The following is a 26,405-nucleotide window of genomic DNA, read 5'->3' as shown; positions in this document are numbered from 1 at the left end:
TCAGGAATAACTGCATTGTGCAAGAGGGCTTTCTTGCAAATGAGGCTCGGCGATATTCCATGAGCCAGTGTAGACATAGCCAAACAGTTCTACTGTGGAACCAGTTTGACGGTGCTTCACAGCTGTATCCTTTATCCTCCTGCCCCTTCCTTCACAAAAGTAAGCTACCTAAGTGTAACTTCAGCCACTGGGCAGGGAGAAAGGGCTGAACAACTAACTATAGCAGTACAGTTTAGTACATGGGGAGAAGGCATCAGGTCATCAGAATGAGGCAGCATCTACCCTCTGCTGCTACTCCCCTATCTTAGCGAGCAGTTAGCATTTATGGAAGTGTGAAACTAACAGCAGCTCTGGAAAGTGTGTGTGGGGGGGGGGGGAGTTGAAGAGGGAGGAATGGGAAGTATTGTTAAGGAAAGGGGATAGTTCCCAGAACATACTACCAGCTCTACAAAATAGTTTTCATTGGAGGGGGTGTGCAGTGGAAAGTGCAACCTAACGGTGCATGTTCTGCATTTCTAAATGTTTGTGTGGTTGAGTAATTCTGCATCTTGAGAAGGACCTTGATGTCTCACAATGTTTACATATAGGCAGACTCCTGTACCCATGCAGCGTCCTACTGACGCCCTGGGGGGAACCCTGGCTCCACTAAAGTCAAATGGGAGTCGTGCCATTGACTTCAAGCAAGACTCCAAGGTGAAATCCTAGCCCTGTTTTGGCAATAACTTCTGGGTACCAACCTGTATTCATGGAGATTCTTTTCTGCAGCGACTACCCTTTTGTCATTGATTTTTGCATAAAAGAAGGCAGCAAGTATAAACTCACTTTCAAAAAATATTTATTGTGTACAGAAGGCATCACAGCAGAAGCCCATGACATCTCCACATGTAGAAAATCCATGTTGGGTTATTTTTCTATACATCAGAAGTTCCCACATTTAACAAACAAACAAAAAAAAAAGCTATATTCCCTCCTCAAAAGTATATTTAAAAATTTAAACAAACTACTAAAGGGATTTGTTAAATCAAGGATGCTGTCCCTTTAAGCACCATGCAGCAGCTGATACAATGGTCAGTGCTCTCTACTACTTTAAAGACAAGTCTATAGTCTTCAGAAAGAAAGTTTCAGTCGCTTTTTGGTTTCAAAAATAGCCTAGCAGAATAGATATAGCCCAGGTGCTAGGACATAGTATTACATTCTCTCATATCCCTTAGGGATGTAATAGTGTTGTCAATTAACCAATAAGCAAAAGCTTATAGGTTAATGCTATAGACTACATGCATTTCCCTCCCCACCCCTGAAATAAATTTTGAAGCAGGCTGGCCAGCAGCCTGTTTTAATCCTGGCTTGCAATTGGTCTGGAACCTACTCCTGGTGCAGCTCTGCATTTAAAGTGTAGTAGGAGCTGGGCAGGCAAGCAGCCTGGCTCAATTCTGGTTCACGCCGAGTTCAGGAGCACAGACCTCACCCACCCCCAGACAGCGGCCGCTGCCACCCTTGTATCAGAGGCAGCAGCACAGGGTGACAGGCAGCCAGTCAGTGAGGCGAGCTGTTTTTTAAAACTGGCTTCCCTCATGGACCAGCTGCTGCCTGGCACCCTGCACTGCTGCCTGATACAGAGGCAGTAGCGTGGAGTAGCAGGGGGCTCCTCGAGAGTGGGGCTGGAGTGCACTGACTACCAGCCCCACCTCTGGGGACTATAGAATAGTTGAGTAACAGATAAGAATTCATGCGGTTACTCAGTTACTCAGCTAACCAATATTTAACACCCCTAGTATCCCTTCAGAGGTAGAGGTAGTTCTTGAAGGAGACACCAGAGTGCCCTTCCTGCTCTGAAATCAGTTTATTTAAAAAAAATCAAAGCCAATTTTATTAGTGCACTTGCTTTGTCATGGGATAAATAAATGCACAGCTTAGTAGGTGGAGGGTTCTACACAAAGTGCTTGTGTGAAATACCAGTCCTATTGAAGTAAATGGAAAAGGACTTTACCGGGGTCAGGCTGTCTCCTCTTTATCCTGATCTTCAAAACAGACATGGCACACTAAGAGAATCAAGAGTTGGGGGCTCAGGAAGCAATTCCACTACTGAATCCCTCTCTGGTTAACCCTGGGACTTTTTCTACCATCCCTTACTTTCTGCTTCCTTCCTCTACCGCCTTCCATCAGCAGCTTCGTGGCAACCACCATCTCATTAAATAAAAATCACACTCAGAACATCTAACTCCCGTGAAAATAGTTTTTTTACTCCTAATTGTGATTTTCATCTATTCTTGCAGCTGATACCTACTATCGGACAAGCTGCCTCACTTCCAAACCTCTCTGGGCTCTGATGTAATGAACTAAGGAGAAGGCACAGGAGGAGCAGGGGACTGAGGAGGAATGCAGGCAGACTCCCAAATTGATGATTGCAAAAGAGAAGGACAGCTTTACAACCAAGACACTAGTCTGTGAGGCTATAAATACATTGAAATGCTATTTCAGGGTAACAAAGTAAACTGAAATAGCTATCCCATGTCTTCACAGCAAGCCCATTATTTCAAAATATAATGGGCTCGCTATTCTGACATCCCTGTAAATCTCATTCCACAAGGAGTAAGGGACATTTTGGAATAGTGGGTTATTTAAAGATTTGGCACTGTGCAGACAGCACCAAATTACGAAATAAGCTATTTCAAAATAAGATTGAAATAAGATATGCAATTTGAGCTTCGCAAATTGCGTATCTTATTTCAGCTATGGTTCAGTGTAGATGCACCCTGGAAGTCCTAACTGACTAACACTGGATGAATGTTTTCACAGTGTGTTCTATGACAATGTAGAGAGGAAGGAGACACTCTCAAACCAGTATAAAAACATTAATGCATTCTGGATTTATAATTCTCTGCCTATAATAATTTTGAGGTTTTACACACCACAGTCTTTGTCATTTGTGGTTGTAATAACTTGGCTTAGCACAATAATGTAAAGTGGAGAGAGTAATTCAAAACAGTGAAAATATCCTTGGCAGCTTTTCCAAATGACATTTTAACAGCATTATATTTCCATCCGAAATGCCCTTGCTACCTCACGTATAGAGTAGTTTTTATTTCCATTGCATGCCCTTTAACTGGAAAAAATGCTATAGTTATTAAACTAATGTATAATAAGCTTGCATTCAGAAACTATAAACATGGGGCTTGGTATTTTTTTAAGCACCTCTCAATTAACTTGTATATTTTATTCTGATTTCCAAGAGCCACAGACCTGGCAGATATGAAAATGAAGATCTTATATTTAAAGCCTGCAAGACACCCATTTCAAGATTTTGCATGATTTAATGCACTAGCAAATGAGAGTTTCTGAAACTATGACTTTTTATATTAGCCTGAGAAGTACAAAAATGTTAATTTTACATGATCAGTATTTTTGTGGTAACAAGATCCATAATTCAGTGTTTAGTTCTGCTTCTGGTAATGACTGGTATACATTTGTCAATGACTTCGACCAAAACAATTTTAAAGCTAATTACTGGTTGACACTCAGACCAGAATTACTTCCATCATGTTAATATGCTCATAATGACTAGGTCCACAAGGAGACTTAAATATTAAGCATCTGCTATCTAGTGTATCCCATAGCTAAGCAGGAGCACATAACTCCGGGTGTGTCTAAACTACACTCCTCTGTCATATCTGGGATGTAAATTAGACGTATTGAAAGTGCAAATGAATCTGGGTTTTAAATATCCCACAATTCATTTGTATAATGGCAGCCTCCGCTTTTTTCCCCAAAATGGGGCCTTTAAAAAAAAACAAAAAAAACAAAAAAAACACAAAAACACGGCAGCTTAGACGGGGCATTTTTGACAGAAATGACCCATTTTGAAAGATTTTGTACTCAGGAGTACAGGATCTTTTGAAATGGAGCATTTGTGTCGAAAATGCCCCATCTAAACTGTCAGTTTTTTTTTTCAAAAAGCCCCATTTTGGAAAAAAGCAGCGGATACCATTATGCAAATGAAGCACGGGATATTTAAATCCTGGCTTCATTTGCACTTTTGATACATCTAATTTACATCCCTCTGCTGACAGCGGAGTGTAGTTTAGACGTACCCTCCCTGTACAACGCTTGGGGAGAGAATGCACAAAAGCCAACATGCCTACTGCTGAGTCATGTAAGCTAGCCAATTGGAAATGGTAACGAGGGCATGAAGCTCAAAGCCTCCCACTCAAAGGGAATTTGGTGGCTAACTCTAGGTACCTCTCTCCACTTGGAATTCACAGGCATGATCCCTTTCCTCAAGTAATAGAGATCTGAGCTCTTTCTTGCTATAAGCAGGGAAAAAAGGAAAACAAAAAGAAAGAAAAGCATCACTTGAGAAGAGTAGGAAGACCTTAAACTTTAGTCTTCCTATTCCCAGGAGAGTGGCTTAACCACTGAGCTATGGCGTTTGCTCTCACTCTTCAGTTCAGGAGTATGGGCAAAAATTTAACTTTGACCCTTTGGGGATGGGGTGGCATGCATGCACAGATTCCGTTCCCCACCACCAAAAGGACCTCAACTCTTCCCTTCCCTGCCCATTCCAGTAGCAGCTCCCTTTTCCCTCTCTCTTCCCCCTCCTTCTCCCACCAACTGCTCTGCCAGGAGCTCACCTTTTTCCTCTCCCCCTCCACACCTGGGCTCCAGCAGGCCTGTGCTCTCACCCCCACAGTGGTCCTGGAGCTGAAGGAGTTCTGTGCCCCCATCAAGGATCGGGGCACCTGTGTCCTTGCTTTCCCCTCCTCCACCAATCCTTATGCATGCCCCTGATCCTGTTGAAGCTGTTCTACTGAATATAAACTAATATCCATTAGTTTAAAGAGAACGTGCTTCTGAGAACCGCTCCCATATTGGGCACTGGAGGTGAAACATGTGGAGGGATTATCTTGCCTGAAGTTTAACCATGAGCTAGGCACTGGACACCTGGACTAAGGCAGCTGTTTGCATGCTCACTGACACATTTCTAGGCACCATGAAAACTTCATCCACAGAATCCTTGAAATTCTTGGCACAGAGGGTACTTCTACACAGCAACATTATTTCAAAATAACTAGTGTTATTTCAAAATAACTTAGTCCGTGTCTACATAGCAGGCAGTTATTGCGAAATAATGTCAAAATACTGTCAAGATGGAGGACTTCTTACTCCGACTCCTGTAACTCTTATTGTATGAGTAGTAAGGGAAGTCAGAGGAAGAGTGCTTGATTTCAAAATACGTGCTGTGTAGACACTCTTAATTTCAATTTCGAAATAAGCTAAGCAATTGACATAGCTCAATTTGTTTAGCTTATTTCAAGTTAAGCTCTGCTGTGTAGACACATCCCTAGAGAGTTAGGTGGCAGGAGGTGTGGGACTCTGAGGATCTAAATTTTGGATTTAGGCACCTAAAGTGGCAGTTATGGCTCCAAATCGTTTTGCAGACCTAGTCACAAGATTTTTCCCTACAGGTTCCATGCTTCTGCCACTAACATTGTCAGGTTTTAACAAAATATATGGTTTTCTTAGACATCTTCTTTATTAGCAAAATTACCAATACATCATTCATTATTCTGTATAATACTGCATTGCATGGTATACTAATGGCAAAAGGCTTTGGGCACTTTATGACATGACTTGTTTAATAAATTAATTGGCCTTGACCAAGATAAACAGCCCCCTCAGCTCTGAAGGGGGAAAAAAGCAATTCCATTAATACATCAAAATACTCATTGGGTCCACAAAGAGGCAGGTAAATAGTTTATAAAAGAGCATCATTTGTGCCTCAGATTATAGGCACACTTATTAGTGGGTCCAAAATTAGTGCACATAAAATTGGAAGCCAAAATGAGAGACTTTAAAAAAAGAAAACCACCCCAAAGTGGGCTCGTTCTGTTTTCAGTTATTGTTTGATAATGCTTTGGGTGCTATATACAATGCCTTCTGCTCTAATGCGTTCAAGTATTGGTGCGTAGATATTCTTTGTCAATGGAATTACCATGCCTTTGACATCAATTTCACCTGAAAGATACAAAAAATGAAATTACATGATATTTAGACCATTGGGCACATACCTAATTTTTGCTGCAGTACATATGAACAGGGCTCCCCGAACCATGGCAAGCCCCGCTCACCAGCCGCGCTGTCCAGCGATCTGCGCACGCGTATATCGTTCTGCGCGTGCGCAGATCGCCTGAACCCGGCTCTTCCAGGTTACAATATATTCACCCGTGGCGAATAGATTGTATTATTTGTCGAGCCCTGCATATGAAGATTTATCAACTTGTTAAGTATTGATGCTTCCCAGAGAGGAAAGCCAAGTCAATCTTTATATCAAGAGATACTGAAAAAGGAACCTGTACTATGTATTGCTGTGCACATTCTGAATGGAGCCAATAAGAGACGTCCACTTATCATGGGTATGGTCAAGTTTCTCATGGTCCCATAAACTTATTTACGGTCAGCAGTTCTAGCTCTTGCTGTTTAGTGCTGTTGTTTATTCCTAATTTACCCCTAAGGGTATGTCTACACTACAGGACAAAGTTGAATTAAGATATGCAACTTCAGCTACATTAATTGCGTAGCTGAAGTTAAGCTACTGCAACTCAGCTTTTGGCACTGTCTATGCTGCAGGAAGTCGAAGGGAGAACACTCCTCCTTCAACTTCCCTTACTCCTTGTGGAAGTAGCACTACTGGCATTGATCGGAGTGCCCCTCTCAATTCAAATTAGTGGTCTTAACTAGACCCGATCATTCAAACCTTGGAAGATCAACAGCAGCAGCAGCAATCTTCTCTGTAGTGTAGACGTACCCTAAACGTCTTCTGAGAGCCCTGTAAGCAGTGGAAATGTTGGTAATCCTGCTAGACCATATTGACCGCTATGTGATCTGGCAAATTCTCTGGTTCAACACCGGTCAGGTCCTAAAAGTGCTGGACTAGATGTACATTCATAGTGCAGGATGAATAGGTACTTACCCTCTAGAACCATTCTAGCAGCAATAGCTGTGGGGTAACCAACAGTTTTAGCCATTGCAGAATATCCTTTGTCATCCCCATACACAACCAGACTGATGAATTTATCTTCCAAATGGCCAGATGGGTGCTTGATACCTATTTCATTTCTCATAATGACCATATCTCGTTCTCCAGCACCTATAGAGACAGACAAACCTAAATTACTTATTTGTATTACAGTAAGGCAGGGACAGATTGTGCTAGGCACTGTACACAGTGAGAAGATTGTAAGCAATTTAGCCTGCTACTAAACGAAATGTGTGTGTATTCTTCTTTATTTTCTGATAGCACTGACAGGTGACTAGTTTAGGTGCAACTGTCTCACCCTGAAAGCTTCATATAAAAGATGAACAAAGATAACATTTCTGTACTATGGAGATTTGGAGCATAGATCCTACTGAACTTACTAAGATTTCATTGGAAACTTTCTTTAGTCACATCACCACACAAAATCAGAATCTGTCCCAAGATATGAATTGAACAGCTGTGTTAACAAAGGATGCATCTGCACACCGCCCTTACTTCAAAATTAGCTATGCAATTTATACTGCGTAAATTGTGTAGCTTATTTTGACGTTATTTCAAAATAAGACGCTATTCCAAAACGTTCCTTTTGCCTTGCACACTCAGGTTTACAGGGATATCGAAACTGTGAGCCCGTTATATTTCGATATAACGGGCTTGCTCTTAGACGCAGAATAGCTATTTCGGGATACCGCTGTGTAGATGCAGCCAAAGTTAGTTACATCTGTGGCAAAGATACCCAGGGCACGCTGAACTTGGTTACATAAGCCCAGTCAGGAGACTTTTGGAGAAGTAGACTATTGACCCACAAAGGTTCTGCACTAATATGGCCATCTGAGCAGCTCACCTCTTCATAATGTAGCTCCAGTCTGCCAACAAGGAACAGAAGACTGAAGGGGCAATTGCCTCGAGGTCTGGAGGTTCAAAGGAGCTCCTGACAACTGCCGCTGCTGCTGTGGCAGTGGCTAGAGCCCCAAGTCCCTTTGAATTGCTGGAGCACTGTTCCATGCAGCCGAGGGCGGGGGTAGGGGGGCGGTTGCTGAGGTCTACATGCACTAAGGGCCAACTGCCTTCGGCCCTGACCCTTCCACCCTCGACCCCGTCCCTTCCTGAGGACACAGAGGCAGCTCCACCCACCCTGCTGCAGGGCCCGCGGTGGCTGTAGGCCCCACTGATGTAGTTAGTTCTTGTTCTAAACATGTATCTTCTTATGGCAAAATTATTAATTTTCACACCTTGGATTATTTCACCTGTGTCTGTCTAACAGTCCATAAAACGGACATCGAATGGATACTGTGATTAGTCTTCATGCAGGGCTTGATCCTGCATGATTTGGGGTTCTCTGGACCTGTTGCTGTGCTTCATTAAAATAACAATGGCTGCCACATTTCACGAAGCATAAGGGAGCGGTCAACAAAGGCTTCCCTTGTCGACTGATCCACGTCTTGACTCGCGTGCTGTGCCGACGATCAGCTGAGCCGGCACAGCGCGGTGGCCATTTTTATTTTAATGAAGCCGGGGATATTTAAATCCTGGATTCGCTGACTATGTCAGGTAGTCTAATTTACATGTCTCTAACAACAGAGGCATGTAGTCTAGACATACCCCTAGTGTAAGTGCTTTAAAATCCTCATGCTTACTCAGGTTGTTCTGAAACTCCTGTGCCTCATGGAGGTGCTGGATAGGGTTAGCTGGCCAAACTGGGGCCATTCTGAAATTCTTCCGGTTTTTTGTTTGTTTACCTCAGGCTCAAACCATGGCTCTGATCCACCAAACTGATCTCAGTCATCTGGGATTTAGCACATGGAACATGGCACTCCCTGCCCCTGGCAGTGGGGTTGAATATTGAAGTTATTCAGGGATAAGTGGGGGGGAAACGGCTGCAACCAAAAAAATTGAACCTTGAACCATTTCGAGTTTAGTTGACACAACAGGGCATGAGCCTGCAAAGGAGAACACTGTGGCCCAGAAACTAAGCTGCACCCATGCATAATAAATTTTAACTCTAAAATTGGCAAAAATCTGAGACTGATCAATGGACATCTGCTTCTGTTGTGGGGTAGGGGTTATATTTTTGGGAAACATGCCTTGAGTAGTAGGAACTAAGGGTATGTCTACACTACCACCCTAGTTCGAACTAGGGTGGTAATGTAGGCAACCGGAGTTGCAAATGAAGCCCGGGATTTGAATTTCCTGGGCTTCATTTGCATCTTGCCGGGCGCCGCCATTTTTAAATGTCCGCTAGTGCGGACTCCGTGCCGTGTGGCTACACGCAGCACAGACTAGGTAGTTCGGACTAGGCTTCCTATTCCGAACTACCGTTACTCCTCGTGTAGCTGTGCGGCATGGAGTCCGCACTAGCAGACATTTAAAAATGGCGGCGCCCGGCAAGATGCAAATGAAGCCCGGAAAATTCAAATCCCGGGCTTCATTTGCAACTCTGGTTGCCTACATTACCACCCTAGTTTGAACTAGGGTGGTAGTGTAGACATACCCTAATATAGAAGGGCTTTACATTTTCTAGAGGTGCCCTTCCATCAGGTGAACCAGGATTTGGGGTATTTTGTCCCTATGGGGGTTTTAAACCCCTCTCTGTCATCCCCCTTCGGGCAGTTTGGGTCCCTTTCCCTGATTTCTGCTAGGTTCTGGCAGGGGAGCTACCCCTCTGGGTTGGAAACTGAGAACAGACATGCTTGAAACACGTACCAAACAATGCTGAGACTGGGATAAAGTGCTATGAATGGCAAGCACTGACACAGCCATGGGGGGAGGGTAGGAAAAAGGCAGAAGGGGGAGATGAGAACATCCACAGAAAGGAAGCAGAAATTTAGGCACCTAGGAGACTTTCACAGCTAAAATGTGGTACCTTGCGATTTTAGGCATCTACAAAATTAAGCAACAGCCAAGCAGGGGCCTGGGGGATCTCAGCCTGAAATTGGAAGCTAAAGTCTTTGTGGAGTGGGGCCTACATGACTACCATGGAAGAGACAGCCATATACCACAAGGAATCCTGTCTCCAGTCACTACGCTAAAGGCCATCCCCTCAGAGTAGCAGTCCCACAGCATTTCTTCCCAGCATGCGACCTCAGCAGCATGGAGAAGTCAATCATTGAGATGATTTCGGTTCCCTTACTGCTCATCTGTGCCATCCAAGGAAGAGAAGACTGAACAGAAGTTATTGAGGATCATACAACATTGATTTATGCTCTTCATTAGCAACCTCACTTCCTTGTCGTTCTGCTTCCTTCAGTAGATTGAAATAAACAGCATGTTTCAGGACTTGTCTACATAGAGACACTTGGGAAAATTAATCTGAATTAAAGGAGTGAGTTTATTGTGTGGATGCTCTTATTCAGAATTACAGTGACCTTACTTTGGTTTAGCTTAATTCACTTAAGCCACATCTACACTAAGTGAAAGATCGACACTGCTGCAGTCCATCTTCTGGGGTTCAAATTAGCAGGTCTAGTGAAGACCCCTGTATTTGAACTGAGAAGGCTCCTCCGTAGGTGCTGGAGTCTTGCTCCTCACAAGGAGTAAGGGAAGGCAATGGGAGCAATGCTCCCATCAACCTCCCGTTATGCAGACAGCTTGAAAACACAATTTAATATATGTCGACTCCAGCTACATAATTAAGGTAGCTGGAGTTGCGTATCTTAAGTCAACTATCTCCTTTAGTGTAGGCCAGGCCCTAGCGAATTAAGTATCCTTAATTCAGTTTAATTTTGAGTAAAGGCATGTCTCCATTTTAAACACTACAGCAGCCCAGCTGTAGTGCTATAACACTTCAGTTAAAGTGCTACCTACGTGGAACGGAGGAGTTCTCCCTTTGGCATAGATGAGAGGTGGTAGCTGGGTTGTTAGAGATTTCTCTTGCCAACCTAGCACTGTGTATCCTAGTGGTTAGGTTGGTTTAATTGCCTCACTCAAGGGGTGTGGATTTTTTAAATCAATCCAATATCCTAGTGAAGACCAGGCCTAAGAGCATCCACAAAGAGTTTACTGTGATTTAACAAATACACTTAAAATTCACAACTTTTCTTCATTCAGATTAATTTTCTTGAGCGTACATAGGCAAGACCTCCGTTAAAATGTGAATTAAAGCAGGCCCACGTACCAAAGGTCAGCTTCAGCTCCATGTGCATTGCCAGCGCGCTGACAATGGAGTCGGCTATAGGAACCGGCTCATCTTCAAGCAGCCCTAACCTGGTGAAAGACAGAAGGAGATCATTGCTTTTCTCTGAAAGTGACATTCTACAGTCCACAAACATGTGGGCCAGGACCTTAATGTGCCATTTTGGGAGAGGAGCAATAGGACATCATGTGGAATTTTGACCTGTCTCTGTGTTCTTGAAAGTACAACAGGGTGGATAAAAAGTGATTTAAAAACAAACTAAATTTTATTTTTTTCTTTTAAAAAAATAAACCTGTTCAAAATTAAATTGGAAATGTTAACAGCTCAGATTAAGGCCTTTATTACTATAATATAATGAGTCTCAGAGGGTTAACTGTGTTAGTTGTTTTCAAAGTTACAGACTTTTTAAAAAACCTGAGGTCAAGTACTTGGATTCTGGAAAGGCTCCCTTATTTAAAAAAAAAAAAAAAAAAAAAAAGTCACCCGAGTCTCCTACCATTCCACTGCTTCCAGCTGGCTGTCATCCTTTCCCAGTTTGCTATAGATTGCTTCTTTAAGAACATCCAATTTGGCAGAAGGTTGGAGTCCAACCAGCTTACACATCAGCTTTTTCTAGTGACAAAAAAAATGCAAATGACAAGTTACCATCTGCAGGCCTGGGACTTAGTCTCATACCCTCAGGATGAAATTTTAGGAAACAAGCTCATTGAAAAGTGCAGCTCATGGCAGACAGGAACATTTCTGGGGTGGGAGGGAGAAAAGAGAGGAGGGTCTGTGATTCCAGGGAAGCAAGGGTAGACCAACATTTTTAAGTGCAGTGACAGCTAATTGCCCCTACTCCTCCATGCTGCACGACAGCAGGCAGAGGTAGGGGAAGACAGGCTAGGCATGTGGACACACACCTAGACAGTCTCTCACACCAGCACCCTTTCTGCACTACCTAGCTCACCCTTGCTTTTTGACCAGGCCCCCTTCCTCAGCAATGGAAGTGAAGCACGGGAACGTGTACAAGCAAAAGAGAGCAGGGAGGGCAATGCCAAAGCCAGAATTGCTTTATGCTGAACAAGTGGCAAAACACCACAGACCAACTGTCAGAGGAGCCGCTTTCGGTGGGGCATCTTAACGCAGTTGACAGAGAGCTGTGGGAAATCCCATTTTGAAGAAGGGAGGAAAACAGAGTGGCCAGGTGAGCAAGGCCACCTGTTGGCGGACAGGGTATCAGAAGACCAAAATGATGCATCAGGCACCCAAAGGTCAGACAGTTCCATTTACAAAAGGAAGGAAAAGGCAGGCTGCCACCATTCTGTCCAACAACCCTGATTTTAGTCCTTTCCTCAAACTTTTACCCCAAAATCCCCTCTCATAACTTTTATGGGCATCTGAAGGACCGGTTCCATTTTGCAGTGATGCTGCTTATTGCTTGTTCCATATTCTTCCAAAACTATAGTAGGGGGAAGCTGTACAACAGGATTGAATATAAAAAGCAAGTGTCATCTGGCAGGTACAGAAAGCCTTACACTGTGACTGGGGAGACTGTGCAAGAGAAATTAAATCATGAAAAATTCTTAAGGACTCATAGGAGAGGACAGCTGTGCTCTCATCAATAGACATGGATAAAATGCCTATTTTCCTATGACCGTTGGTGTTTCTTAAAGTCCCCGATGCAGAAGTTGTGGACACACACACACACACACACACACACACACACACACACACACACACACACAGAGAGAGAGAATTTTTTCAGTCAGGCTGGTATTTGAGCTTCTTGAGTGTTTATATTGCAATAAGCCGCCTGTGGCTGGCCTTGAATCAATGGGACTCAGACAAAGGACAGTTTAATTGCAACATGGAAACTTTGGCTTGGGATACACCCTGAGCTCTAGGACCCTCTCACCTCACATGGTCCTAAAAAGTCTAGGCTGCGGACCAAGCCCAAATGTCTACACTGCATTCAAACAGCTCAGTCACCTGGCACAGGCAAGCCCCAGCCTTCTAACTGCAGTGTAGACATGCTCTCAGAGATCAAGCCTCAAACTGTATCTGTCTTACCTCCCACACCCCAGCTGACCCTACCCTTCTTGGTAGCATTCACTGGCAGCCCTGAACAAAGGAAAAATGCACTGTAGACCCTTAACTACAGTATGGCCTCAACGGAGCTATAGTGATTTACACCAGCAGAACGTGATACTTCGGTAGCACTTTGCAGAAGACAAATATCAGAAGAAATGCCTAGGAGAAAAGCAATATTTGAACTTAGGAACAAGTGAATAATTTTCAAAACTGGTAGAAAGGGAGACAGCAGAAAGAGGAGGGTAGGACCTGAAAATATCCATCGAGGAAATTAAAAATAGGCACAAGGGTATACAGAATGAAAGTTTTCCTGTGTTCATGTGGACAACCTGGCCCTGAGGAAATAAAATGCATGCGAAGCATGAATTATGGCTTTTGGGAGCTGAATTATGAGCAACAGATGGCCAGAAGAACACAGGCTTCCCAAGGAAAGCAAATATCAAACCTGATAAAGAAAAAAAAAAAAAGATGAACAGAATGAAGGAAATCAGAAAGCCAAATAAAGTCCTATAGACTTACCCAGGTGATAGGTGGTGCTGTTGAGCTAAGCAAAGGATACGGATCTGAGTTTATTAACCCTAATTTTACAAAGCCTTGCACAGCTTTCGAATATCCCTAAAATAAAACAAAGGTGGCTATAAATGCTGTAGCCGGTGAATACTGACATACTTCCCTCTGCAGTCAAAGGACAAACAAAGCCCTGGTTAATATGCAGGTGGGGAGACTGCAACAGTTAGACATAATGCCAAAGGGAGGGTAACCTCACTGCCTTCTCCATTCCCTCACTCCTTTCAATATGCTCTTTAACTGCAGAAGAAATAGCTAATCTTTCCACAGTGAGGAGCAGTGGTTCAACATATCTAATGGCTCAGCTGACTAGCACCTTTCCAAAGGAAACCTTGTTACTAAAACTATAGTTTAGAATTGTTCAGCTGGCCAATAGCTCAATTAAAGACTAACATCCTGATTCTGATCTCACTCACACCTCCCTCCTTCCTCCCCACCCCCCCATGTTTTACCATCAGTACATGCATTGATGGTAACATCAGATGTGAGCTCAGAATGCCTAGGGTACAAACACATATCTCTCCCTCCAGAAATATCAGAGCTGAAAACAGCATAGAAGTAGAAGGTATTCTAAGGGATACTGTAGGGAAACAGGGGGAAATATTTTTGCTTTTTTGGACACAGCTAAGTGTGGTCATATTCACAAAATAAAGCAAAAACATTTGTTGGTGTCTTTTGGCTATAGAAATCATAGGTATTACTTGTAACTTTAACTGCTATTACCATTAAAAATGTGATTGACAGCATCCCTTCAATTCACAGTACTAAAAACTTGTCTAATTTGAAAAAAGATTTTAATTTTTAAAAAGCCTAGTAAATATCTAGGAACTTACCTTATACCTTAAGGTGCCTCTTATTAAGGTATGAGCTGACTGAATATCATAGGGTTCTGCATATTTTGTACTGTCCCTGTTGGGAAAACCTTCCAAATTTAATCCTGGGAAAAAATCCATGACAGCAACAGAATCAAGCAAAGCTCCTCCAGCTGGAATATTAATAATCTAAGGATTGTAAAAAAACAAACAAAACAAAAAACAACCAATAGCCAGGTAAGTGCACTATATTTTAGGTTGCTAATTCAAAAGAACATTTCTATTTTCAATGCCTAGTGCAGGTTAGTGCTATGCTTTGTGCAGAGTAAGAAGGGACCTAATTCTAGTGATGTAATAGTGTAGTCGCTTAACCAATAAGCAAAAGCATATAGGTTAATGCTAATGACTACACACCTTTACCCCCTCTGCTACGCCAGTAAATTTTTTAGTAGGCTGGCCAACAGCCTGGCTTAGTCCTGGCTCCTGATGGGTCTGGGACCTACCCCTGCTGTGGCTCTGTGTTTAAAGTGTATTAGGAGCCAGGCAGGCAAGCAGCCCAGATCAGTTTCAGCTCACACAGGGTCCAGGAGCTCAGACACATACACCCCGCCCTGGACAGTGATTGTTGCCACCCCTGTATCAGAGGCAGCAGCATGGGGTGCTTGGCAGCCAGTCTGCAAGGGGTGCTGGTTTTTAAACTGGCTCCCCTCGTGGACCAGCTCCCGCTTGGCACCCTGCACTGCTGCCTGATACAGAGGCAGTAGCATGGAGTGGCAGGGGGCTCCTCAGGAGTGGGGCTGGAGCACACTGGCTGCCAGCCTTGCCCCCAGGACTATAGTAACTGATAAGAATTCATGAGGTTACTAGTCTGTTCAATTAATTGAGATTTAACATCCCTACCTAATTTTGACCTCACACTGGTGAGAATCTGGAGTAACTTCACTGATTTTCAGTAACGTATATACAAATTCTGGCTCTAGACTTGCTTGCCTTTTGAAAATGTAAGGTTTTTAGGGGGTGGGGAGGGAACAGATTGGTTTGTTTTAAGATGACAGTAATTATTCTATCATATGCACTGGATACAGAATCCACACCTATGATCATCTTCGGCTGCCACTAAAAAGCAAGCAAATGCAAAGAACACATTGTTAAGGAGGAATAAAAGAACGGGATGACTAGCTCTATTATCAGTGCTATTGAAAACCTTGAACCGTGTGTTCTTTAAGCAGCTGAAGCACAGTTCTGCTATGCTGCATTGATACCAATTCCTTTTGTGGCTTCTGAGCAAGGGGGTGGTGTTTCCTTCTCAAAGGCCATCTGTAGCCGCAAAGACTGCAGCCATGCCATAGGCGCGCATTGTAGGCGTTGCTTAAAACAAATGTGGAGGAAAGCCCACAGAACAGTCAAAGAGAAATAGGTATTTGGATGGCAGGGAGGAAAATTTCTGCATTTACTAAGAGACCCGCGGAGTCTCTTATAACAAATCCTTAACATTTAGGATCTAACTTCAACTGGCAATGGGTGAACCAGCACAGAATGAAATAAGAAACATTTCTCCATCTACCCCCCTTGAACTTCATATGAAATTTGGACAAATTAATTTCCCATACACAAAAAAATCTAGTTCACAATTCATGCTCCCTAACTCTTTCATTTTGCATAGTACAGTAAAACTCCATTAGTCCGGCATCCAATGCTCCGGGACTCCTGATGGTCCAGCACCATCAGGAACCCGGAAGTGCTGGGGAAGCCGGACAGGCTTCCCCCATTCAGCTGCTACTGAAACTGACCAGCAGCTGAATTGGGGAAGCTGGGAGCAGAGCAGCTACAGTGCTGCCGGGTTGGTCTGGTAGCGCTGCCCCTCGGGGCTGCGGGACCAACCCGGCAGCACCCCAGCTGCTCTTGGGGACGCCTGGGGCAGAGCAGCTGGAGTGCTGCTGGGTTGGTCCTGCAGCGCCAAAGGACGGCGATGCGGGACCAACCCGGCAGCACCCCAGCTGCTTTGCCCCAGGCATCAGGATTCAGCCGCTGCTGAAACTGACCAGCAGCGTCAGTTTCACCAGCAGGCTGAATCCGGACGCCTGGGGCAGAGAAGCTGGGGTGCTGCAAGGTTGGTCTTGTAGCGCCGCCCCTCGGCGCTGCGGGACCAACCCGGCAGGACCCCAGCTGCTCTATTGCACACATCCCCGATTCAGCTGCTGCTGAAACTGACCAGCAGCGGCTGAATCAGGGACACCAGGGGCAGAGCCTGACTATTGTAAAGGGGGCCTATTAGGGATCTGGGGTGGCATACCCTCCCACCCCACTCCAGACTCCTCATAGCCCCCCCCTTCTGATAGTCCGGCATATTTGATAATCCGGCACCCCCTGGGTCCTAAAGGTGCCGGATTATCGGAAGTTTACTGTATCTGGAATACTGAACATCACGAGAAAGCCTCTTTGGACGTCCAAGAGGCCTGAGGATGCTTACATAGACTGAATTGCTAGACACTTCATGCACCCATCAGGAGTTTATTTGAGCAAGGTGAAGTGAGTCAGAAGTACAAGCACAGACTTGCTGGACACTCAGATTTTTAAATCTGGCAATGACACTATTGCCGAGTGGCCTTGGACAAAAAAAAAAAAAAAAAAAATCACAGCATCTTGCTAAGTTTTCTCCTGTCTAAGAAATAATCAAAGAAATATTAACTGAGCTAGTAGAGGCTGACCCTCTCTAGTCCAGCATGATTTTAGTTAGCCAGATTTTCACTTCTCATGAATGTGGCCAAGTTTCCTGTGGTCTCATGAAGTTTGTTTACAGCCACTAGTCCCGGCTCTCAGTGCTGTGCTGTTATTTAGCCCTAATTTACCCCAATAGTAAATCTACATGACAGAAAAGATCAACGCTGCTGCTGTCTATCTTCTAGGGTTTGAATTAGTGGATCTTCTCTAGAGCCGCTAATTCAAACTGATAGGGACACTCTGGTCGATGCCAGTAGTCCTGCTTCCACAAGCAGTAAGGGAAATCAAAGGGAGAATGTTCTCCCTTTGACTTCCTGCAGCATGGAAAGCGCCAAAAGTCGAGTTAAGGTACTTCATCTTTTAACATAGCTGAAGTTGTGTATCTTAATTCGACCGTATCCTGATATGGACTTTTGCCTTTTACTATAAAAAGAGCAGACAAGCTTTGTGTAATACCCAATGTGATGGTGACCCTCCCCAGTTCAACACCACACAGCATTAGCTATTAATACCAATGCTAAAAAGTAATATGGGACCATCCAGGCACCCCCAGCCCAAAGGAGATCAGAGATTATTCTAGGCACTGTACAAACAAAGTAAGAGGCAGTCCCCTGCTCTCAAAGAAGTCACAAACTAAATAGATGAAAGACACAAAAATTGGAGAAAGCCTCTTCATCCCTGTTTTACAAAGATAGGAAATGGGCACAAGGAGATCAAGTGATATAAAACACACAGGGCAGGATTGGGATCTGACCCCTGATCTCCATCCTAATCTAGTGTTTTAATCACAAGCCCATCCCTCCTCACTGCCCTCAGACCTCTGCTAATCAGAGCTTGGTAGAAACAAGAAGGCATGTCACGTTAAGTAATTGTCACACTGTCACCTATTACTTGTATGCTTAAACTCAGTTTATGCATCTGTCAGTGGTTTAAAAAAAAATTACACACTAGAACTGGAAGGGATCTTGAGATATCATCTAGTCCAGTCCCCTGCCCTCACGGCAGGACCAAACACCATCTCATCCTTGATCAATGTCTATTCAACCTGTTCTTAAATATCTCCAGTAGTGGAGATTCCACAACCTCCCTAGGCAATTTATTCCAGTATTTAACCACCCTGACAATAAGGAAGTGTTTCCTAATGTCCAACCTAAACCTCCCTTGCTGCAGTTTAAGCCTTTGCTTCTTGTCCTATCAGAGGCCTAGGAGAACAATTTTTCTCTCTCCCCTTTTAGATACTTGAAAACTGCTATCATATCCCCTTCTCAGTCTTCCCTTTCCTAAACTAAGCAAGTCCAGTTCTTTCAGTCTTCCCTCATAGCTCATGTTTTCTAGGCCAAAGTGGAGTACTTAGCATTTGCCCTTATTACACTTCATCCTATTTACCTCAGGCCATTTATCTAGATTGTCCAGATAATTTTGAATTATGACCCTATCCTCCAAAGCACTTGCAAACACTCCCAGTTTGGCATCATCTGCAAACTTAATCATCATACTCTCTATTCATCATCTAAATCACTGATGAAGATATTGAATAGAGCCAGTCCCAAAACAGATCCCTGCAGAACCCCACTTGTTATGCTCTTCCAGCATGATTGTGAACCGTTAACTACTCTAAGATGTTGCATTATGGCATAACCAGTCAACAAATCCCAGTTCTTTGGTGTTAACACGATCTTCTCTGCTTTTGTTTGAATGGAAGTCTGAGAGTTACTTTACCTCACCATTCTTTAAATATGTGGCAGCCTGAATGGTATTCAACAGAACACCCTGTGGACTCCAGCTGAACTTGTATCGCAAAGGATTATCAGAATATTCAGGAGCTGGCAGACCACCACAGAAGGAAGTATATGATAGGACCTGCGAATATTAAAAAAAAAGTCATATCTACAAGGTGCATATGATCAAAAAGAAAAAATAGCTTAAAGATCCATAGCATCATCCTCCAGCTAGACACAGGAAACATTATCCATGGATTTCCCTGCAATATTCAGTTATCTGTATTTAGTGAATCTCTTTCCCTGTTGTTCCCTAGAAGGCCTGAATTAGGCAGAAAAAACAAGCAGTCTATTTTCTGCCAACAGTGCTAAAAATATTTATTATTTTCACATGCAAGAGGCCACAGAATGAGTTTATTCACTGCACTTTCATCTCTGGGTGGGTTGGGGCAAAACCACAGCTGGTATTAATGACCATTACTCCAACTGCTTGAATTGTCAATTTATATCAACTGAGAATCCATCTGGAAGAGATCACAGATGAACAATCCAATGCACAATAGGGCAAGTTCATTCCTGTGCAGCACCACTCGAATCAATGGGACAATAGCATCCATCAGTTATTTAGCAAAACTCCAACATGATTTGTTGATTTAGCAACAGAAATCATATTGAGACCGTCAATTGGGCATCCTGCTGGTAAATCTGAGCATACAAGCCAAAAACTGATTTGGACTTGTAACTAATCACCCTTTGCTAACTTCCCCATCTGTGGAAAGGTTGAGGTAGATGAGCAAGGCTGTAAGGGCACATCTACGCAGCAGGGCTAAACTGAAAATAAGCTATGCAACTTGAGCTACGTCAATTAAATGGAAATAGCTTATTTCATCTTTTGGCACGTCTACACAGCATTTATTTCGAAATAGAGCACTCTGCCACTGACTTTCCTTACTCCTCATACAATGAGGTTTACAGAAGTCAGAGTATTTCAAATTTATTTTGAAATAACAGACTTGCTGTGTGGATGCACACTGTTATTTCAGAATAACTGACATTCTGAAATAACAATGCTGTGTAGACATGCCCTTAGACCACTTGGACCACCTTTATTTAGAAGGCCTATAGGAAGTGGTAGAGGAATTCAGTTGGCAACACTGTTAATCTTGCACATTTCACAAGTATTACACGTAAGGAAAAAAAAATTGGGCCACATCCTTGCAGCCAACTGAGTTTAGCCAATCTACACAATAACCTCCCTCCCCCTGACAATTGTATTATAAAATGGTACTTGTGACTGTTGGAGCAGGTGGGCTAAAGATGACTATCTAGGCTACCAAGCTTAGTCTCCCACCCTGGGCAGAATGCTGGGACAACGGAGAGACAGCACGCTCTGCCTGAGGAGAGGGAGCATCTTGCTTCTTTCAGCAAGGACTTCTCCAGCCAGCAAGAAGGACTGGAATTGGCAGACTGCCCAGGAATCCCAGACTCAGTCCTCCTAAGTCTCCAATTTAAAGTAACAGCTGTGAATTTCACCAACCTCTGGCTTCAGCACTAAGGAAGCCAGAGCGTTTTCTAGGTCATTTATGGCGCCTCTGTTCAGAAAACTGACTAATTTTTAAAAGTAGAATAGCAAGATTCTCTAGTAACCCTAATGGCAGCAGTTCTCAGAAAAATACCTCCTCCAAAAACAAGTGGCCCACATGCTTCCCTCTGAGCCAAGTCCCTTCCAAACTGAAAGCTGTAGCGCCTCAAGAACTTACGGTATATGGCACAATGTTAAAGGCTATTTGCCCGAGGCAACATAAGTAAGTCACACGTAGTCCAATTCATTCATTTTGAAATGTAAATTTGCTCAGTAGCATTATACCTTTCATTAAATGAACAGCTGCAAAGCTATTCTAAAACTAATGACGCAATTCAGTTTAACCCTTTGTGCAGACACATTGCAAGGGGAGTGCCACTGCACTTGATACTGGCATTTAGCATCACCACACAATCCACGCTTTGAGCACCATTGATTGAGGACCTCCAGAGACCATAAGTTACTAAACAGTAGTAAAGATTTGTTATTCCTTTTTGTTAACATAACTTACCGTAGCGCCTACTTCTTTTGCTTTATCAATACACTCCATTGCCAACATATGATCGAGACCAGGATCCAAACCTACTTCACTGATAACCGTAATACCAGCAGCTTCCACACTAAAATAATAATAGACACACTATTGTCAGAATATGGAATTATATTCCTGAAGCGGTAGCCCCACACCATCCATTTTCAGCCATGGACAAACTAATAGTGCTAGTACAGATTCTGTTCTAAGCCTGGGAAATAGGCTACAGACTTGCACTCCCCACCCCATCTTTTAATGGGCCTGCATATCTGAGGATCTTGACCTTTGCTTCTTTGGTTCAGTTCCATCTATAGATAATAGTGAGTCCGGACATACAAAGCATAAATACATTGACTGTTGGGAAGCATTTGAATAGTACAATAATAGGGCCATGTAGGTACCTGAGAAAGAAGTCTTATCTCGCTACTGACCCATTTGACCTACCTTTTTTCAAGTTCTTTCATAGCTGGTGTTAGGTAGCTGGCTGTCACTAAGTTTACTTTGCTGTCAATGCATTTCTTGGCAACTAAAGGATGTGCTGAATAAGGCAACAAACTACAAACAAAAGAAAAATTGTATGTCAGATCTAACTAGCTGCTGGTGTTTTCATTGGAAGATAATTTTGCAAAACATGTATTTGCATCATTAACACATGGAGCCTCCGTCACTGATCTCAATGCAGTTTTTACACGGATGAAGTAGATGTGATGTCCTACTTCACAAAACAGCACTGGTTTACATGCACTTTGCTCTGCTGCAAGTGACTGCATGAAATGCAGGGCAGCGAGTTCAAATTCTCTCAACCCCTTGCAGGCCCCAGTTTTCAGAGTCATCTTTGTGAAAATAGAACCGGGCATTCATTTCTCGGTACCATATTCTATATGGGTATAATGTTAAACAGATTCAAAGTAGAAATCTTCTTCCAAAACAGTGTTCATTTAAAGTTTTGCTTAACCATCTCCAGAAGGTAGAGGCTACCTGAAAAGGAGATTTTCCTTCTCTACTTAAATGTGGGCTTTAACACTCAGAAAGAGAACCTTTATTCTTTAACTGATCAGCAGTAATGGCCATATTTTCAGAATTTGGGCCCTGTATACGTGCATCCAATTTAACAAGCACTAAAGTCTGTTACATATCTCTGAGCTATGTAACTTGCACATACAGGAGGTGGCTTTGTGTATGTGAAATCTGTCCCTCAAATAGGCACAAATATTTGTGCAATTAAAGCCACACGCTCACAAAGAGGCTAATTTAAAAGCCATTTGAAAAATCTTGCCCCACACATTATGATACCTCTTTACCAATAAAAGGGAGGAGTTACATGCCCCATGATTCCCAGTACATTTGTGGCAGCCTTAGAAGAAGCCTCAGAAAATTTCAGATTTGAGCCCTTCTTGTCCTAATCAGAAATCTGACCTGATCACAAGGTCGTGTCTCCTCACCAAGGAGGACAGCTTCTCCTCATGCTGAATGAGGTCCACGTGAACAGGAATAATTCTGCTGTATTTCTTAGTCAGCTGGCCAAGTTGCTCCTTCATGATGGATGCTGTTTAAAAAGCATCAGTGTCAACCGTTACACAGTGAAATTGAATTCCCACTTCCTCCTCAACCCCTCCTCACCAAAATATCAAGGTAAAACGCCAACTACAACCTCTACCCCATTTCAGATTGGCAAAACAACCTAATCACCATGCATCAAACACCCTTCACTGGCACTTGTGTGTGTTTCTTCGCAAACACCAGCTACACTCCACATCATCTCTTTCTTTCCCAAGCAAGCAGGAAGTAGAAAGAATGAAAAGGAGTGCACTTGAAGGCTAAGCAGATGTGTCTCAAGTCTGAAGGGGGTGGGGAGGAACGTGGAGAGCCAGCTTTCTAACAGTTGGCCATGTCAAGCTACAGCAACTGTGACAAAGTCAGAGTCAGGGGTAGGGAACCTCCAGCCTATAGGCTGTATCCAGCCCAAAGCTTGCCTGGCTCTGGCCTGAGAAGCTCAATTCCTTTATCCCCATCAGCATCCAGGAGCCCATGCTGCTGCTCCAACCTTGCCCCCTCCCCCACCCCAGCATGGCTGGAGCACCAGCACCAGCTCATTGCTGGAGGGATTGGGGGAGGGGGCAGGGAGAGAACCCAGAATCTCACATACCAGAGCCAGACAAGCCAAGGCTGGAGCCAGTCTATGGACTCTGCCTGGTGGAAGCAGGAAACAGCTCCATGCACTATTGCTCCCCCTCCCTCCCGGCTGGTAAAGCACTCACCTGGAGGCTTTCTCCCGCTCATCTCACTGGCCAGAATCATTGCCAATAGGAGCTGGGGGGGGGGGGGGGGGGAGCGCACGAAGCCATGTGTATCCCTGGGAGCTGTGCAGGTAAGCACCCCCTCCCACCCAGTCCTTCCCACACCTCTTCCTGCATCCCACCTCCTGCCCACCACCAGCCTGCTCCTGCACCCTACCACCCCACCCAGGCCCTCCCATTCCCAGCCTACTTCCCAGCAGCCCCTTCCACAGCCTGAACCCCTCATTTTGGCCTCGTCCCAGAGCCTAGGTGGCCCACAAAAATCTACTAGCCTAAGCCTTCCTAGGCTCTGGGGCTGGAGTGCGAAGGGAGTGTCTTTTTCTGCTTCTCAGTCAGGGGCCATATCAGTGAGATTTTTTGTTTGGCTTGTTTTATTTATTTGTTCCTTCTCACTTGTGTGGCTCCCTTCCCCCTGACTGATTTTTCTGTGGATCAGTGGTCATTGACCCAAAAAAGGTTCCCCACCCCTGGACTAAGGGACCCATAGTACAGGAGTACTCTGTTTCTCCAGGTAACTAAGAGAAACTGCAGAATGAGAAGAGGAAATGAACCACATTTTTGAAAACTGTTTTATTCCTTGCTGTTCTGTATTTTAATTTATTTGACCTCCTTCTCTTCCTAAGTGTCTATTTCACCTCTAGAGTATCATCAAGCAGGTTAGTGTAGGAATCAGGAAAGACTGAAGGACCCTCCCGGCACTGACATGGAGCACCAACATTGGTCAATAATGAAGTGCTCCATGTGAAGTAAAAACTGGTACCCTTCTGCCATACCCCAAAGCATGCCTCCTTGTGTGTCTGCTCAGTCAGGGACACTGTAAATTCCAATCACACAAAACACAGTTAATAACTGCAGCTGTTAACAGCATTTTGCTCTCACCAACAGCCTAGACTAGCACAAATCTATCTTATGGTCAGCTATTCAGCACACAATCTTGACACTGCATATTAAACTGCCTGCAACCGTGGTTTGGCCAGCCCTCCTTTCCCCCCAACTTTGTGCAGCAGGATATCCCAGACTGCACTGCCTCATGCATCTTCCAGGCACTCTGTCCTCTGCCCATATTTACCAAGGATCCAAACATTATTGGCATCTGTGATAAATGCAGGACACAAAAGGATGGCTGTGCTGTTAAAAGAAAAAGGGGGGGGCCGCTATTGTGTGGACAAAATTCATTTTTTTTCATACCTGGATCAGACAAGATTGACAAACAGGTTACAACACAAAACAGTTGTAGTTAGTGTAGACAGAAAGCCAACTTCAAGTATGCCGTAAGATGTCTGTATAGTCCCTCACAGAGGACCGATGGAGGACAGAGTAGATGGGAGATTAAGATATGGTCCCCATGAAGAGGGTGGAACCTCAATGTATCAGATGTTCAAACACACCCACAAAATATATTTTATAGGTTGCAACTCCCATAACTGGAATTCTCTGGTCCAGCAACATCTGTGGTCCAGCAGGTCCACAAATGTTCCTTGATCAGAGAACCCTGATAGCCTAGTGACAGGAGGGAAATCTGGGAGGGGACAGTCTGAAGCAGTAGAAAGGGGCAAGGGATGGGGCTGGAAGCAGCCACCAGCAGCCCACAGCTGTGTGGCTGGAGCCTGCAACAGTCCCCGACAGCCTGCAGCAATGGGACCAGGTCAGGGCTTCCCCCAGCAGTACAGGATTGACCTGTCAACAGCCCGGGGCAGCGCAGGGGCCATTGCCTCAGGCAACTCACAGAAGAGCGGCCAGAGCCTGCAAGCTGCCACAGAGCTGGAACCAGAGCCTAAGTGCTCAGAAGCCCCTGGAAGCCTAACCAGGGCCAGACTCAGCTCCCAACAGCCTGCAATAGTGCAGGCTGCTGCAGCCAGATAGACAGTCCAGCCAGGGCAGCAACAGCGAGGCTAGCAACCAGCAGGCAGCCTGGCAGGGGCTGGAGGTAGTTCCCTCCACATCCCCCACCCACAGCTGGCAGAGTCAGCAGCTGGGGGCTGTGGCAGGGACAGATCCGATTCCCTTCATCATTAAGGGATAGGTGCTGGAATTAAATAGGAAAGATAATCCATTAGATAAAAATACTTTAGATGTTTACACACAGAATGCTGGGGGAAACCATGTGAGGAGGGAGAAATACAACGTAGATATTCAGGAATGAGAAAAATCTTGGTCACAATTCATAAGAGAAACACTGAAGGAATCCCAAAAAGTACATTTTTTTTTTCTCTGGAATATTAATCCCAACACAAAGCAATAGGACATGAGCTGGGAGGAATAAAATTATAGGATATTGCCAGAAAATATGCCAGCAGCTAGCTATACTACAACCAGCCATGAACTCATGCAGACAAACAGTACCTGTTCTGAGAGAAAGAGTTAGTGTAGAATCTGTTGGGGAAAAAGTCAAGAGGATCAAACACAGAAAAGCCTGAAAGAAGAGGATCTGAATGGATGAAGCATTCTGCTCTGCCACAGCCAACAGTCTCACATACAGCACCTAGAACTATGCAAACCTGGAGAGCTATTTGCTATCTTCTTGTCAAGTTAGTACACAACTAGTCTCAATCTCTGATACAGGGACCAAATACACAACCTGTACCCATATGAGCAAGGCTCGACAAATCAGGCAATCTACTTGCCCGTGGTGAGTAGATTTTAGCCCAGTGTGGCCTCAGAGTGCTCAGCACATGCGCAGCGCGGTCTGTGCATGCACAGCGTGTGCTTCCACATGGCTGGCGAGCAGGGCTCACCGCCGCTTGGCAAGCCCTGCATATGAGTAATCCTATGGCCACTGACAGGTTCATAGGCCTGAAAAGTAAACTGAAATGCCATTTTACATTGTAACAAGTTCAATGTTAGGTCTTTGAGGGTTCAGAGTTCAGTTTCTACTCAACAATTGATGGGATCCTGTGCTGCAATTGCTACAGTGCTTTACGCATTCATGATTTCATCA

The 26,405-nt window shown here is 44.2% G+C and overlaps 1 protein-coding gene across 2 annotated transcripts in view; it reads right to left on the bottom strand.

Annotated features, from left to right (window-relative positions):
* Window positions 1-818: 818 nt before the first annotated feature.
* Window positions 819-26,405, bottom strand: part of AASS (aminoadipate-semialdehyde synthase) — a 58,847-nt gene continuing 33,260 nt past the window's right edge. Inside the window, exons 15-25 of one of the 2 annotated variants that reach the window (XM_075928816.1) lie at window positions 25,811-25,840; window positions 22,587-22,716; window positions 21,615-21,725; window positions 21,150-21,258; window positions 19,058-19,198; window positions 14,639-14,806; window positions 13,758-13,853; window positions 11,662-11,777; window positions 11,148-11,236; window positions 6,968-7,144; window positions 819-6,012 (exon numbers count right to left, since the gene is read on the bottom strand). In XM_075928816.1, coding sequence (XP_075784931.1) covers window positions 5,894-6,012; window positions 6,968-7,144; window positions 11,148-11,236; window positions 11,662-11,777; window positions 13,758-13,853; window positions 14,639-14,806; window positions 19,058-19,198; window positions 21,150-21,258; window positions 21,615-21,725; window positions 22,587-22,716; window positions 25,811-25,840 — 1,286 coding nt within the window. In that variant the 3' untranslated portion in view covers window positions 819-5,893. The remainder of the gene's footprint in view (window positions 6,013-6,967; window positions 7,145-11,147; window positions 11,237-11,661; window positions 11,778-13,757; window positions 13,854-14,638; window positions 14,807-19,057; window positions 19,199-21,149; window positions 21,259-21,614; window positions 21,726-22,586; window positions 22,717-25,810; window positions 25,841-26,405) is intronic. The other variant, XM_006122575.4, reaches the window with a different exon arrangement.

Source organism: Pelodiscus sinensis, chromosome 1 (genome assembly GCF_049634645.1).
Source record: "Pelodiscus sinensis isolate JC-2024 chromosome 1, ASM4963464v1, whole genome shotgun sequence".
In the NCBI taxonomy this organism is placed as follows: Eukaryota; Metazoa; Chordata; order Testudines; family Trionychidae; genus Pelodiscus; species Pelodiscus sinensis.
This window is presented reverse-complemented; position numbering and strand designations above follow the sequence as displayed.